The 16746-nt window shown below is 48.5% G+C and overlaps 1 protein-coding gene across 3 annotated transcripts in view; it reads left to right on the forward strand.

Moving 5' to 3' along the window:
- TRAPPC12 (trafficking protein particle complex subunit 12) overlaps positions 1–16746 on the forward strand; it is an 89841-nt gene that overhangs the window by 7878 nt on the left and 65217 nt on the right. For all 3 annotated transcript variants that reach the window (XM_062208904.1, XM_062208905.1, XM_062208903.1), the window contains exon 3: positions 8024–8140. In XM_062208904.1, coding sequence (XP_062064888.1) covers positions 8024–8140 — 117 coding nt within the window. The remainder of the gene's footprint in view (positions 1–8023; positions 8141–16746) is intronic.

The following is a 16746-nucleotide window of genomic DNA, read 5'->3' on the forward strand; positions in this document are numbered from 1 at the left end:
ACTCATTTGGCCACACCAAGCTATAAAGAAGACTGGAAATAGTCTTAGCTACTGGATGGCCAAGAGTGCAGGCAAAACTGAGACATTCAATCATTGAAAGAAGGGGAGATCAGAGATTGATTGGTGGGTAATTGTCTGCAGCAAGTTCCTCTGGCTCTGAAAATCTGACTCCATAAGCCACAGTACTACTGTCGGTGAACCATGGTTGGTAATTGAAATCCTAGTGCTGCATATGCAGGCATTAACCAGCAGTAGGTAGGCTCCCAACCCATTTTCTAGTAGATATGTTACAAATTGTAGGTAGTTTTTAGACTAAGTCTCAAAGGACTGTTTATGTAACGCTCACTGTATAGAGCTAATGTTGTATATTATCTTTCCTGATCCCTCTGCTCGCTCGCTCGCTCTCTCTCTCTCTCTCTCACACACACCCCCACACACACACTCTTGTTGTGGTTAGTAATTTAGAGAGATAAGAACATTAGTAACGCACATTTGTGTACAATCTTTTGTGTGGTCATGTTTTCACTGCTGTTGGGTAAAAGCTAGTAGTGCAATCGCTGGGTTTTCTAACTCTGATGAAAACGGCTGACCTGGCTTCCAAAATAGGTACACCATTCTTCATTTCCACAACAACGTATGAGATTTAAGATGTTCCACGTCCTTGGTATAGTCAAGTCATTTATTATTATTTTAACAATTTTTGTGGTTATATAGTAGTATTTCATTGGGGTTTAAATTTGTCTTTCCCTGATGACTGGTGGTTTTGAACATCTTTTGATGTGCACACTATTTATATCTCCTCTTTTTGATGTATCTGTTCAAGTCATTCTGTAATCTTTCAAGCTTTCGGCATTTGTCTTACTGTTACTGAATTTAAGAGTTCTTTAGATATTCTTGATAGACCCGAGTTATCGTGTGTATGTGTTACAGATACCTTTCTCATTCCATGCCCTGCTTTGGCATTCTCGTGGTGTCTTTTGAAGGCAGACACCTTAATTTGTTGGTGTAGCTTTACAGGCTATGGATTCACTTAGCTCTGTCTTGAAAAAGTTGTTTGTTTTATCCTCATTTTAAAAGGTTATTTTTGCCACATAAGCAATATGTTTACAATACATTGACTTCTAGATTGAAGGTTTATTTTTCCTTTTCAGTACTTTTTATTTTTTTAAGATTTATTTATTTATTTGAAAGTCAGAGTTACACAGAGAGGGGAGAGGCAGAGAGAGAGGTCTTCCTCCGATGGTTCACTCCCCAGTTGGCCGTAACGGCCGGAGCTGCACCGATCTGAAGCCAGTAGTCAGGTGCTTCTTCCTGGTCTCCCATGTGGGTGCAGGGGCCCAAGGACTTGGGCCATCTTCCACTGCTTTCTCAGGCCATAGCAGAGAGCTGAATAGGAAGTGGAGCAGCCAGGACTCGAACCGGCGCCCATATAGGATGCCAGCACTTCAGGCCAGGGCATTAACCCGCTGCACCACAGCACCAGCCCCCTTTTCAGTGCTTTGAAAATGACATCCCGTTGTCTTCCAGCTCACAGTTTCTGATGAGAAGTCGGTTCCTTTCCTGTGCTCTCCCTTGTGCGTTACAGACTTTACCGCATTTCCAGCAGCGTGGTGTTCATGTCTTCACGTAGTTTTCTATTGCGTTTGTCTCACTGGAGATTCACTGATCCTCCTGATGTGGGCGTTCCTTGTTTTCATCAACTTTAGAAAATTCATGATCATTATTTCTTTAAATTTTCTTTATGTTTTTTCTTTCCTTCTACTTCTGGAAGTTCCAGTTAAACATACTGCTTGATATTGCCAAAGTGACTGGAGGAGTATTTGTTGTGTTTTTATTTTTCAGTCTTTTTTCTTTGTAATTAAGTTTGAAATTCCTATTACAGTGTTCTTAAGTTCACTTATCCCTTTTTCCTGTACTTTTTATTTTGCTGTTTATGCTTTTCAGTGGCTTTTCCATATTTTTTCTCTCCAGAATTATCATTTGGTTCTTTCTTCCTCATATTTAAGGCTTTTTTTTTTTAATAAGATTTATCTATTTATTTGAAAGAGTGATAGAGAGGGGGACTGAGTGAGAGATCTTCCACCCAGTGGTTCACCCCTACATGGCTGCAACATGGCTTTGGCTGGGCTGAAGCCAGGAGCCTGGAATTCCATCCAAGGCTCCCAGGTGGATGGCAGGGGCCCAAGCACCTGGGCCATCTTCTGCTGCTTTGCCAGGCACGTTAGCAGGGACCTGGATCGGAAGTGGAGCAGCCAGGACTCGAACTGATGCTCCTGTGGGATGTCGGTGTCTCAGATAGCGTGTAACCCACCACAGTGCCAGTCCCTCAAATTCTAGTGTGACTTTAGATTTTTGGGAATATTTATAAGAACTGTCTTAAAGTTCTCTGAAATTCCATCATCTTCAGAATGTCTAATTTTCTCTTAGCTGTGGCTCACATGGGCTTTGTTTTTCACATGTCTAGTAAGTTTCTACTAGGTTTCATGTTGTTGAGTGCATGGATCCTGTCATCTTTTTATTTTTTAATTTTTTATTTTTTGACAGGCAGAGTAGACAGTAAGAGAGACAGAGAAAAGTCTTCCTTTGCCATTGGTTCACGCTCCAATGGCCGCCGCGGCTGGCGCACTGCGGCTGGCGCACCGCGCTGATCCGAAGCCAGGAGCCAGGTGCTTATCCTGGTCTCCCATGGGATGCAGGGCCCAAGCACTTGGGCCATCCTCCACTGCATTCCCGGGCCATAGTAGAGAGCTGGCCTGGAAGAGGAGCAACCGGGACAGAATCTGGTGCCCTGACCGGGACTAGAACCTGGTGTGCCGGCGCCGCAGGCGGAGGATTAGCCTAGTGAGCTGCGGCACTGGCCCTGTCATCTTTCTTAAAAAAGACTTCTTTCTTCTGGCCGGCAGGTATGTTGTTTGCAGATTCTGCTTGATTTTTTTTTTTAGATTTGTGTTAAAGCTTTTTAGAGTGAAGTCAGCGTAGCTTTTATTCTTGGGTGATCTTTGTGAAGTCTGTACAAATGCCCCAGGTATTCAGTAAGAGCCCTCCACAAAGCTGGCCCAAACCTGATGTCCTTCAGCCCTGTGTGAGCTGTTTGCCACGTACCGTCATCCACGGCTCTGTCCTGTGCATGTGTGGCTGTGCTCAGCAGTGGAATCAAGGAGCTCTCACACAGACGTATGGGGCCCTTTGTGTAGCTCCCTTCTTTCTAGTTCTGTGGCCTGAAAATTCCAGCCAGCTCAACCTTTTCAAAATCCTGCTTCCTCTCCTTCCCTCACCAAGTTCATTTCCCTGTGCCTGGAATTCTCGCTGTACAATTGGCTTCGAAATCTCAACTTGTTTTTCCCTTCTCTCAGATCACAGTTGACTTATTTTGCCTGTTGTTCCAGTTGTTCACATTAGGACAGTAAATCCACTCCCAGCTCCCTGCAGAGGGCGACAGCAAAAGTTAATGCCGCTGCCTTTGTTCACCTCCCTCAGGAGGGGCCTCCCTTCTCTCCCCTAACCTCCCCGTATAAAGAGCACTTGGTTAATCCGAGGCATGCAGGCGAATGAGGGATCTGAAGACTGCAGCTCAAGTTGCATTGTAACAGTCCTCAAGCTGACTTACCTGTGAACCATTCCATTAAATTGAAATTTGTTTTGGGCCTCAAAGAAAAGGGATTTAGGTTCATTTCTGCTTTTTCAGTTTTGTTGAGATATAATTTACATGCATTACAGTTCACACATTTAAAGCATATAATTTGGTAATTTTTTATTAGGCAGTTATGCAACTATTAGCACAATCAATTTCTAGAACATTTCTTCACCCCAAAAAGAAGTTCTCAACTCATAAGCAGTCACTCTACACCTGTACCCCAGCCCCAGACAGCCACTAATCTACTTCCTGTCTAATTTTCTTATTTTGAGCCGGCGCCGCGGCTCACTAGGCTAATCCTCCGCCTTGCGGCGCCGGCACACCGGGTTCTAGTCCCGGTTGGGGCACCAGATTCTGTCCCGGTTGCCCCTCTTCCAGGCCAGCTCTCTGCTGTGGCCCGGGAAGGCAGTGGAGGATGGCCCAAGTGCTTGGGCCCTGCACCCCATGGGAGACCAGGATAAGCACCTGGCTCCTGCCATCGGATCAGCGCGGTGCGCCGGCCGCAGCGCGCCAGCCGCAGCGGCCATTGGAGGGTGAACCAACGGCAAAAAGGAAGACCTTTCTCTCTGTCTCTCTCTCTCACTGTCCACTCTGCCTGTCAAAAAATTTAAAAAATAATAATAATAATAATAAATAATAAATAATTTTCTTATTTTGGACATTTTGTATGAATGGTATCGTGCAGGCCATGTTGTTCGTGGCTGGCTGCTTTGCAGTTAGCCTAACATTTTCAGGAAACATCAGTGTTGTAGCCTCTGCCAGTATTCATTGCTTTTTATGGCCAAATAACATTCCATTGCATGGATAGTCCACATTCTGTCCATTCATCAGTTGATGAACACTAGGTTGTTTATACCTTTTGATTATTCTGAGCAGTGCTACTGTAAACATTCACATACACGTTTTTGCATGGACAAATGTTTTCGGTTCTCTTGGATGTGTAGCTAGGTGTGGAATGGCTGGCGTTTAATATTTTCAGGAATCGCCAGATAGTTTTCCAAAGTGACTGTTACATTTCACATGCCTATCTGTGGTGCATAATGATCTCAGTTTCTTCAGATCCTCGAGTTTGGCTTTGTGTTCTTTGTTAAGGTGGTGTCATGTCACTAGGGAGAAAACAAACACAGGAGCCAGAGACTAGGACATTCCCAGAATGAACAGCCGTGTGACTCCATTGGAGCCTGGCAGAAGGCTCTGTGACACTGTCCTGTGACCATGCGATCCTCTGAGTCACCTGCTCTGGTTCTGTTTTGTCTTTGGCCATTGAAACCAAGAAGAGAGTTCTAAAACTTCTCCCTGGGGTAGCAGGCCTATGATCACCTGCGAGCTCTGAGAACCAGCCACCTGCTTTTCTGTAAGCATGCTGACCAGCAGGACGGGTGATATTGCCACTGCCAGATGGGAAGTGAGTCCCTGGCTCCACATAGTATCTCCTCCATGTTCCCTTACCCATGTCATGGCTACAGTGGGCCCTCATGCCATGTTTTGCTGACAGTAAGGTGCCCATTGGGCTCTGATGGGATGCCATCCCAGGTGGAGCTGTAGCTCTCCCTCACTCCAGTAACCCAGGGGTACATGCAGTACACAATCCCTTCATCTCACTGTGCATAACTTCCTGCAGTTTCACGGCACAACTAGTTGGGTTTGTCTTTAAAAAAAATTATATTTATTTGAGAGGTAGAGTTACAGAGAGAGGGAGAGACAGAGACAAAGGTCTTCCATCTGCTGGTTAACTCCCCAAATGACTGCAACGGCAGCCCATCGGAAGCCAGGAGCCTAGAACTTCTTCCCAGTCCCCCACGTGGGCGTACAGGCCCAAGCACTTGGGCCATCTTCTGCTGCTTTTCCATGCCATAGCAGAGAGCTGGATCAAAAAAGGAGTAACCGGGACTAGAACGGGTGCTATATGGGATGCCAGTACTGCAGGTGGAGGCTTAGCCCACTATGCCACAGCGCCAGCCCCTGGGTTTGTCTTAAGAAGCTTGGTCCCGTCGTTGGACTTTCCTAGGTGAGATATTTGTTAGTCGTGCATAAACTTATATCTCAGGAGCCTCCTGCAGTAACTAAGTTGTTAGCTCTGAGAATTTTAAGAACAAAAGACAACATTTTTGCAATGCGGTCTGATTAATTGGGAATGTTGCAAGGTTGGAGGAGTTGCACTGGTCCTCCCTCCCCAGCATTAAGATTGGATTTTTGCGCCTTGCCGGGCTTGCTGCTCCTCTGGCTCAGATAATATGCTTTGTCTAATAGGAGTTGCGTTTTTGCAAAGCTTTAAGGAGCCATATGTCAGAACTGTTTTTATTTGCTCTTTAATTATCACTGCTAGATCAGTTTTAGCTGCTTTTGTGACTCTGGAATTTGAAGTATTACACCCTCTTTCGAAAAGCAGAAATTATAAAATTGCTGCTTCTAGATCTTTGCTGCAGTAGAGGGAAATGTGTGGCTTGGCCTCTTTAAGCACCAGGCTTAGCAGCCAGGGGCAGAAACAGACTGATCCGAGCCACGGCCTCCCTCCCACTGCGGGCTGGCAGGCCTCTTCAGTAGAAGGCGGCAGAGCGGAAGAAGCAGACACTTCAGCAGCCTCTCCATGTTCCTTGCTCACATGGTCTGGGGACAGCTTTGTTTTAAGTGTCACCATTTAAAAGACAGCAGAAAATTCAAATGCTGAGCAGAACTGCTCTGTGCCCTTTGTTTCCCAGCAAGTGGGCGAGCAGTGGGCAGGGCGTCTCCTGGTCTGAGGTTGTGCAGGGGGCATTTGCAGTTGATTTCCTGCCCCTCTGCAGTCCCCTGTGACTGGAGGGCAGGCTTCCTGCTGAAGATGCTGAGAACGTGGCTTTGCCTGTCCCATGCTGAGGTGACCTACTTCTGGTTTCTCTCTTCAGCTCACTTGGGAGACCTCTGGACTCTGTGCTGCGTCCCTGTCAGCAGTCGTGAGGATGCGCTGGGTCAGGGGAGGTTGGACCACTCTGGGCTCACCCATCTCAGGCATTGCTAGGACCTGAGAGCTGCTGCCTCTGCCCGCAGTGCTCCCCAAGGTGGCAGCACCTCCACTCCGCGAGGAGAGCAGTCCAGAGCAACATCCTTGTCACAGCTGCTCTCTGGGCCAGCTGCAGCAGCAGCTCAGAGCCCAGTGCGTGCCCTTCACGCTGACCTCTCGTAGCCACTGATTTCAGCCAGCAGGCCCCAACCCTGGGCTCCCCCTTGTCCGTCGGATAGTCACCACGGCAGCCTTCTCAGTATGATGAACATGTCTCCGTGTGTCGTTGACTTGAGGATGTCCAGCTCAGAAGTGCTTTCCTGGGGCCTGGCGTTGGCAGCGGGTTAAGCTGCTCCTTACAACGCCAACATCCCACATCAGAGTGCCAGTTCAAGTCCTGGCTTTTCCGCTTCTGATCCATCTTCCTGCCTAGGTGCCTGGGAAGCAGTGAATGTTGGCCCAAGTACTTGGGCTCCTGCTGACCATGTGGGAGACCAGTGTGGCTCCTAGCAGTTATTTGGGGGGTGAACCAGTGGATGGAAAATCTCTATCTCTCCTTCTCTCTGTCACTCTTTCAAATTAATTAATTAAAAAAAAAAAAAAAAAAAGACATGCCTCCCCTGTGTCTCAGGCACATCCTGTGTCTCACAGCCGAGAGGCTTCTCTCGGGTCACTTGAGGCCATCTCTTCTATCCTGGCCACGCAAAAGCATCTCATCCTCTCTGCCCTTCTGTGACCTGGCTGTAAAGTCAGTAGCAAGCCTCAGCTGCCACCCTAGTGTTGTTTAGTCCCACCTAAGGTGGGTGCAATTGGAGGCGTCAGGTCAGGCAATAGGGGTACTGCAGCCCAGAGGCCGATGTGACCCCTCCTCTGGCCTGCAGCATCAGGTGCCCCCCACCCCTGCAAGCCTGGGACCTGGCTGGACAAGGTTACAAAGGAGTCTTGTGTGACTGGGGGCTTAGCTGGGAAGAAGGAGGCACAGAGGGCTCTCCTGGTGCCCCGGGCCAGTTTGGGAATGTGGTCAGGCTGCCCACCCAAATGGAGCCCAGCCACTAGCGTGCTCTCCAGTGACCATAAGCCCCTGGTCCCTAGCAATGTCACCTCTCCTGGGGCCTCCCCAAGCCCATCCCTTCAGACCCTCTTCTGACTTGGTTTTGCCGCCTGTTGTAAGCCCAGAATAAATGGTAATGACCTTCCATTTCCTGTTCATAACAAGGAACAATTCTAAAAATACTCATGTCACTAAAATGCTGGTAATTGAGCTTTTGGTTAATTGAAGTTTTACTATACACAACCACTGCTTTTACCTCTACAGGCCAATGGAGTGAAAGACACTTTTGTTAGTGTGGGTTCCAGTTAGCTGAGTTTAATTAGCATTCTACTGTCTTGACAGTTTTTTATATTCTTTCCAGGGAGATGCAGTTAAAGACTTGATGCTTCGCTTCCTGGGTGAAAAAGCTGCCGCAAAGAGACAAGTCCTAAATGCCAGCTCTGTGGAGCAATCTTTTGTCGGACTGAAGCAGCTAATTGTAAGTAGCAGTGTGTGATTTTCAGAGTTGTTGTTTGATAAGTCTACCCTCCTTGGTAAATTTTTTCAAGAAGATAATTATTTTGAATATAATGTTCTAAGTTCTTACACATAAATAAAATTCTACTGAATTAGACGCTAGTCCTGTGCAGCAAGAAGCATTGTACTAATACGCTGACTGTTACAAGTCCAGTGAGTGAAAGACCTAGGATCAGGTTACTTGAAGCAGCAAATACAAGCGGTCTTCAGAAGTTCATGGAAAATATGTATTACCTAAAAAAAAAATGCATGGATTTCAGAAAAAATCTTTGTACCACAATAAACAATGTTTCTATCCCATTTGCCAAAGACTTTTAAAAATACTCTCATATTTGGATCAGACATGATAAATACAAGTAAAGGACTTTGTGTTCATTTTTTAATATAGTACATCTCCTCCATTTGATGTTAAAGGACTATTACTGAATGGGTGGATTTCTTAACATTTTAAAATTTTGCCATGGATTCTACAAGTGAATATTTTAAATTCGGTGATGCTGGATCACTAGTGCTATGCATATAGATTTATTTCCAATTAATTCATAATCTGTAAGGGCTGCTTTTCTAGAGTTTTAAGGAAAACATAGCAGAAGTTTACCGTCTACTTTTCACTTAGGAATCCGTAAGCTGGCCGTCTGGTAGGTACTGTCAAACGATAGGCACATCCCAACGTCTGCTTCATTTTGCCAGTTCAGCCTCACTCATACGTCCTAGCATCACTCCTTTAAGTTGTCCAGGTGGAGACATGGAGGCTTTAGCAGAACCGCTCCTGGGCTGTGCCCGGTCGGTGGGGACGTATTACTGAAGGCATTGGAAAATGCGGTGCTTGACTGTGGAAGCAGAGTCCCCCAGCTGCCTGACACTCTCCCTGTGGATCCAGCGTACCTGCACTCACACTGGGCTTGGATGACCCACCTGAAGGATCATACTAATGTTCTGACCTTCTGAAGAGATAATAAAGGGCTGGGGAATGGGCTGAGCAGTTAAAATGCTGTTCGGGACATCCGTGCCCCATATCAGATGCCTTGGTTCAAGGTTCTGCTCTAGAGTCCAGCTTCCTGCTGGCACACACCCTGGGTGGCAGCGGGTGATAGCTCAGGTGGTTGGGTTCCTGCCCATGTGGGAGACCTGGATTGAGGTCCTGGTTCCCAGCTTCATCCTGGTCTAGCCCTGGTGTTTGCAGGCATTTGAGAAGTGAACTAGTAGGTTTGAGATCTCTCTGTATGTGTGTGGAATGTGTCTGTGTTCCTCTCAAAAAAAAGGAGAGAGGGGTTGGTGCCGTAGCTCACTTGGTTAATCCTCCGCCTGTGGCGCTGGCATCCCATATGGGCACTGGGTTCTAGTCCCGGCTGCTCCTCTTCCAGTCCAGCTCTCTGCTGTGGCCTGGGAAGGTAGTGGAGGATGGCCCAAGTGCTTGGGCCCTGCACCCGCATGGGAAACCAGGAGGAAGCACCCGGCTCCTGGCTTCGGATCGGCGCAGCGCTGGCTGTAGCGGCCATTTTGGGAGTGAACCAATGGAAGGAAGACCTTTCTCTGTCTCTGTCTCTCTCTCTCTTACTGTCTGTAATTCTACCTGTCAAATTAAAAAAAAAAAAAAAAAAAGAAGAAGGAGAAGAAGAAGAAGAGAGGCTGCCGTTGTGGCACAATTGGTTAAGCTGCCGCCTGCAATGCCAGCATCCTTAGAGAGAGAGAGAAAGAGAGAGGAATTTCTTACCTCTTTTACATCTTGTTTTTCTGTGTTGTGACTAATCTTCTATACTAAGCTTCGTATCTCACCCGTTGTAAGGATATAATAATTAAAGGTTTAGAACTTTATTGCAGCTTTAACTTTGTACCCCATTTAAATCATAAATGAAGATTAGCCTGTGAACTGAAAACTGATGAGAATGAAAATTTTTAAAGTTTATTTTGGGACACGTGTGGTTCAGTCCTGAGTTAGAGGTGGCCGTGTTCTGTGTTCTGACTGTGATACATGGTAAGTCACCTCGTTGCAGACTTTCTAGTAAAACTCAGACTGAAGTAATCCTGGTTCTGCCTGTCTTACCCACCTCCACTTTTAAATCAGCCTCGGAAAGTGGGATGGAGCCAGCCCCACCCCACCACCACCACCACCCCCACCCCCCACCCCCCCCCGTGGCAGCAAAGTCCTGAACCAAACTCTTCCTTATCTTTAACAGCAGCAGTTTGTACAGCAAAAACATTGTGTTTCCTCGCTGCCCGTGCTTGTGAGCTGGGTCATCCGTAGCCTTCTGTTTGGTTTTGTGACTTCTGTCCTCCCTGAGAAGCCTTCCCGGTCAGGATGGGTCTGGGCCAGGAGTGGGCTGTCTGTGGCGGGCGGAGCGTGGGCTGCCCATGGCAGGGGGAGTGTGGGCTGCCTGTGGAGGCAAAGCGTGGGCTGCCTGTGGTGGGGGGAGCGTGGGCTGCCCATGGCGGCAAAGTGTGGGCTGTCTGTGGCGGGGAGAGCGTGGGCTGTCTGTGGCAGCGGGAACATGGGCTGCCCATGGCCGGGAGAGCCTGGGCTGCCTGTGGTGGCGAATGTGGGCTGTCTGTGGCAGGGGAAGCATGGGCTGCCCGTGGCGGCGAAGCGTGGGCTGTCTGTGGTGGTGTGTGGACTGTCTGTGGCCGGGGGAGCGTGGACTGTCTGTGGTGGCGGGAGCATGGGCTGCCCGTGGCTGGGAGAGCCTGGGCTGCCTGTGGTGGCGAAGTGTGGGCTGTCTGTGGTGGGGGGAGCCTGGGCTGCCTGTGGCGGGGAGAGCGTGGGCTGTCTGTGGCGGAGAGAGCATGGGCTGTCTTTGGCTGGGGGAACGTGGGCTGTCTGTGGTGGCGGGAGCGTGGGCTGCCCATGGCCGGGAGAGCCTGGGCTGCCTGTGGTGGCGAATGTGGGCTGTCTATGGCAGGGGGAGCATGGGCTGCCCGTGGGGGCAAAGCGTGGGCTGTCTGTGGCAGGGGGAGCGTGGGCTGCCTGTGGTGTGTGGGCTGTGGGATCTCCCTGCTTGACAAGCCAGCAGCTGACCCCACTGTGCTACTCTGGCAGGGACTCCCCCCAACCCCTGCTGGAGTCCCTGCGTCCTGCCCCTGTAGCTGTTCCCCAGCTCTGTTGTCAGCAGGTCTCTGGAGTAAGAAGGAAAGGAAATCGAAACCCTGTCCGTTCCACTCAAAGCTTAGTCTCTTGGATTCTTACTCTTCAGTCGTGCTTATTATCTTCCTTTGATCGCTGATCTTTTGCCTGGAAAACCTTTTTTGGGGTCTTCCCAAGAGCCTGTTTTGAGAAAGCACTGAAGGTTGTTGGATATTATCCTGGGAACTAGAAGATGCATTGTGTCACTGTCAGTGACTAACTAGGGTAACTCGGGGCGCAGACAGAGCTCGGTTAGGGAAATTAGAAATCGGTAATAAGCTGGCAGGAAGCGTCATGTAGGCCACCGGCGAATGTCCAGGGTCTGAAACAGTCAGACACACAATAGCTCCACAGCATTCTTGAGAGAAATGAACACGAGAACAGATAAGGCAGGAAACCACGCAGCTGAGAAGGAAGTAGCGTTAGATGGTAGAGAAATGAGGGGGTGCAGAGAAAGGAATTGAGTGGGGGTAGGTAGCAGAGACATCCTCTGCAGTGGGGAGCACGCAGGGCCGTGGGGAACAGACCCGTCTAGAGAAAGCCGGTCCCTCCCTCTGCTGTGCCAGGGAAGGCAGTGTTCTGCCCAAGCGGAAGTCTGAGTGCATGCTCCAGACTGCCAGACACCCCAGGTCCCAGGGGGACGGCAGGTGACGGGCTGGTGTCATGCACAGCATTTGAGCTGCGTCTGTTTGTGTACAAAGTCTCACTCCAGATTTCTGTAGGAGTTTTGTATTAAAGAAGTGGACGGTTACTATGTGTCAACCAAATATATATACTTAACTATCTTTACATATAGAAGAAACTACCGAGTCTGAAATTCCACTCAGCAGATTACAACCTTCCACGCTAGAGGGACATGTCCCCACCCCGTGAGCAGGGCCATCCCTGCCCGGCCCCCAGCGTCCGCACAGCCCAGGTTCTGAGCATGGCATCTCTGTACTGTGGGACTTGGCGCTTTGCCGTGTGTTTCTGGGACTGGGCTATCTTCAGGAATAGGGTCTGCCTGTGACAATGGTTTGCATAGCTGCTGGGATGGACGTTAAAACTCCAAGTGGGGTTCATCCGGTCTGTGGATCCATGAAATTAACGCAGAGTAAACAAACACCTGTGGCTCCCAGTCCTGGCAGTAGCGGCGGCTGCCAGAGGCTGCTGTCCACGGAGCGTGACTCGCGACTCCATTGTTCTCAGGGAGATTCTTCCTCAGCGTCTCAGGCTCAGCAGAGCATGGTCACCTGCATTGTCCATGGCAGTGAGACTCAGTCTCCCTCCCCCTCCTCTCCCTGCCCCCGAGTAGCTGCTGGTACCCCAGCCTCACCGCCAGTCTCTGGGTCTTGCTCCTCCCACTGGTGGAAGTCTGAGGTCCTAGCATGAACCCCTCAGAGCCAAGTTGCAAGGTGTTGGCCCTTGAAGAGATTGAGGGGCCTTTGGAGGGGAGTCTGAGAAACCAAACTGTGCCACCAACGTCCCTCATAATGTCCTCCCTCCCTCCTCTGCCCCTCTCCTGTGACCGCGAGTCTTTATTTCCTCACGCAAGGAAGGAGCGCCCACCACATGCAGGGGGTCTTAGCTGGGGGGCCATGTGCTCCTGGGAGTGTGTGATCAGGAGGCGCCTTGGTGCTCACGCGGCATGGCGTGTCCTCGTGGAGGGGCAAGGGAGCCTCTCGCCTCGTGGTTCACTAACTTCCACACAGAGCACGTGAGTGTGTTAGTAGTCATCCCTGAAATGCTTCGTTGGGTTTCTCTTGGGTGATTCTGCAGTTACCCCTCTGATCGGGAAGCTTTGGGCCAGAAAGGTGTGGAGCTGTGCTGTTTTCAAAGGGCGGGGCGAGTACCGATTTTTAGAATTGGAGTGATTTGTAATTTGTTAGTGAAGTTATAGATTTCAAAGGTGATCGTCTCCGAGGCCTGTGTGAAACGGATGAGCAAACTGTCACTCCCTTCCTGTGGTCCTGAGAAAACACCTGTGATGGGTTATTGTGAGGAGTGGCTCTGTTTGACCTGTGACTTTATTCTGTAATGGTGAGTTTAAAACTCACACAGAAACCATCCATGACTTGTCCTGCAAGATATCTTTTTACCTTCCTTGTTACTCCTAGTTTGAATAAGTGTATACAATGGTCAGGTTTTTCTTTTTCCATACACTGAAAATACTTGAGGCCATTAAAGACTTTTATTGAGGTCGGCATCATGGCGTCACAGGGAAAGCCTCCAGCATCCCATGTGGGTGCCGGTTCATGGAGTAGCTGCTCCACTTCCAATCCAGCTCCCCGCACGTGCCCTAGGAAAAGCAGCAGAAAGTGGCCCAAGTGGTTGGGCCCCTGCCGTCCACTTGGGAGACCCGGATGAAGCTCCTGGCTCATAGCTTTGGCTTGGTCTAGCCTTGGACATTGCAGCCATCTGAGGAGTGCTTCAGCAGATAGAAAATATCTGTGTGTATATATCTGTCTCTCTCCCTGTGAGAGAAAGTGACTCTTGCAGGAAAGCCTTGAAAAACCAAGTTGTGTTTGGCAGCAAAATCCAGCCTTCAAGAGCTCACTGGACACCTGCTCTGGATTTTCTACGCATGAACCCATTCCCATTGTCACTTTTCTGCCTCGGACAGCCCTCCAGCACAGGCCCTGGGGGCATCATGTCCCTGGCTGGGTCTTAGCTTCACCCAAGTATAATTTGAACATGACTTTGCTTCGTTCATTCCTCTCCTTCTCCTTCACTTTAATTTTTTTCCTTTTTGCTTTATGCTGGCACAGCAGTGAAGCCACACTGGAGATACTGGCATCACACATCAGAGTGCCTGGGATTGCGTTCTGTCTCTGCTGTCCATTCCACCTCTGGTAATGTCACCCTGAGACCTAGCAGTGACGGCTCAGTGCTTGGGCCCCTGCCAGCCACGTGGGAGACACCGACGACGTTCCCAGCTTCTGGCTTCGGCCTGGCCCAGCCCTGCCCATTGCAGACATTTGTAGAAAGAACCAACAGATGGGAGATTTCTTTGTGTCTTTCAGCCTTTAAATAAAAAGTATTTAACTTTGAGGCCAGGCAAAGCATCCTCGGCTCATGATTTCTTCTGAAGGCACATCTGACCCTCAGACCAGGTGAGACCCTGAATCCAGGTCAGAGGTCAGAGGCCCTGCACTGTGCCCTAATCCATGTTGCAGTGCCTGAGCCTGGTCCCCACCCTTTTCCCAAGCCCGGCATCCTCAAGCAAGTCCTTCCGCTTTGCGGCCACTCCGCATCTTCCCCTGGGAAGTGCAGGTGCAAGGGCTGTCTGCTATTCGCTGTCTCACTGCAGGTTCACGTGCACTTGTTCAGATGTGTGTGCGTGTCATTCACACCAGTCCATACTCGTCAGAATATTGCTTGGTCTAAGGGGCAGTATTCTAAACACAGCTTTCATATTCAGTCCCTGGTGGGAAAAGTATCTTGGGAGAAATTGTAATGACATGAACATTTCCTCTCTCTATTTCAGTCAGCAAAGAAGCTACTTTTTTTTTTTTTTTTTTTTTTTTGACAGGCAGAGTTAGACAGAGAGACAGAGAGAAAGGTCTTCCTTCTGTTGGTTCACCCCCTAAATGGCTGCTGCGGCCGGCACGCTGCGCCGATCCGAAGCCAGGAGCCAGGTGCTTCTTCCTGGTCTCCCATGTGGGTACAGGGCCCAAGCACTCGGGCCATCCTCCACTGCCTTCCCAGGCCACAGCAGAGAGCTGGACTGGAAGAGGAGCAACTGGGACAGAATCCGATGCCCCAACCGGGACTAGAACCTGGGGTGCCGGCGCCACAGGCGGAGGGTTAGCCAAGTGAGCCGCGGTGCCAGCCTAAAGAAGCTACTTTTAAAAAGATTTACATTTATTTTTAAAAATGAATAATTAAGATGGGAAGTTTTTGCTTCATTTTTAATAGTAGTGATCTAGTTTGAGATATGGGAAACACATCTTAGTATATGAAATCATAGCAAGAGCTGTGGGCTTTTATGTGATAGATTTTACTATTCTTAATCATTTATGGAACACTTCATTTTTGTGGAGTCCTTACAAATAATTTTATTACACATTTAAATGTTTTATTACTGGGGAACAACTATACATAGTAGATATAAAATGAGATTGGAGTTGTTACTGTGTAATATTTCTTATTTGTTTCAAAAATATATAACTATCCAAAAGCAGATTTCTCCTTTATATATTTTTACACCCACAAAAGTTGTAATTGCTTTGCGAGTTGTGCTGGCATCAGGGAGCTGAGCACTGGAGAAGAAACTTCCAGTACTACAGCTGCCTTTCGCGTGGTCCCTTGGACCTTCTGCGCTTGTGGAAACAGGCTGAGTTGTTCCAGCAGCAGGACTGTCCTGGGCACTGGATGACGAGGAGGGGCCCCTTTCTAAAGGGCTGGGAAGTGACAGTTCCCCTGGGGGTTCTGTCCTTGCACTCACAAACCCGTTTTCCCAATTCATAGCATGTTCTTATTTCACTTCAGTAAAGGCGAAAATTGTTTCTATTAACACTGTCCTTTAACATTTTGTGTTTATGTACGAAGATGAATGGATATATATGTTTTTATATATACTAGACACAAATGTCATGTTATACTGAATGTAATTTTGTATCCTTTTTGTTAGGTATTATTTCTTTACTTTTCTATGTAATGTCTCTAACAATATTTTAATAGCTGTACAATATGAATCTTTTTAAGATTTATTTTATTTATTTGAAAGAGTGACTGAGACAGAAAGATCTTCCATCGCTGGTCCCCTCCCCCAGATGGTCGCAATGGCTGGAGCAGAGCCAGACTGAAACAGGGAGCCAGGTCCTCCCTCTGGTTCTCCCGTGTGGGTGGCAGAAACCCAAGTACTTGGAACATCTGCTGCTGCTTTCCCAGGTGCATTGGCAGGAAGCTGGAGCAGATGCAGCAGCAGCTGGGACTGGACCCAGCGCTCCAGTGCGGGACAGTCCGCTGTGCCTCCACACAGCCCCAGTCTGGAACTATTACCAGTAGCTTCGGGGCGGAAATCTTTGCCACATTGGGGCTTGTCCTGGGGGGACGTGAGCAGTCGCTGAGTGTGGTCAGTGTTGAGGCTCTGAGTGCGGAGTGCGCAGTTGTTGTCCACAAAGATCACTGCTGTTTACATTTGTCAGCACAGTGGAGCGCACCGCATCTCTCCCTCTGCCGTGAATCCAGCCGTTTAAAATGAATATGCTTTTCTAATGTCTTAGGCTGACAGTGGCATTTCTTTCTGTTTGTTTTTTGGCTATTGAAGGTCAGCTCACTAGTATATTATAAACTGCGTTTCTTAGGTTACAGGTGCAGTTAAACATTATTTTTTCACTTTTTAATGTGCTGTGAATTCACTGTTTCACAGGTTTGTTTTTTTTTTTTTCGAAGACAGTTTTTATAAGGTTTGTTTATTTGAGAAGCAGAAGTACAGACAGAGAGAGGGAGAGACTTAGAGAGAGAGG

Source organism: Lepus europaeus, chromosome 13, assembly GCF_033115175.1.
Source record: "Lepus europaeus isolate LE1 chromosome 13, mLepTim1.pri, whole genome shotgun sequence".
NCBI lineage: Eukaryota > Metazoa > Chordata > Mammalia > Lagomorpha > Leporidae > Lepus > Lepus europaeus.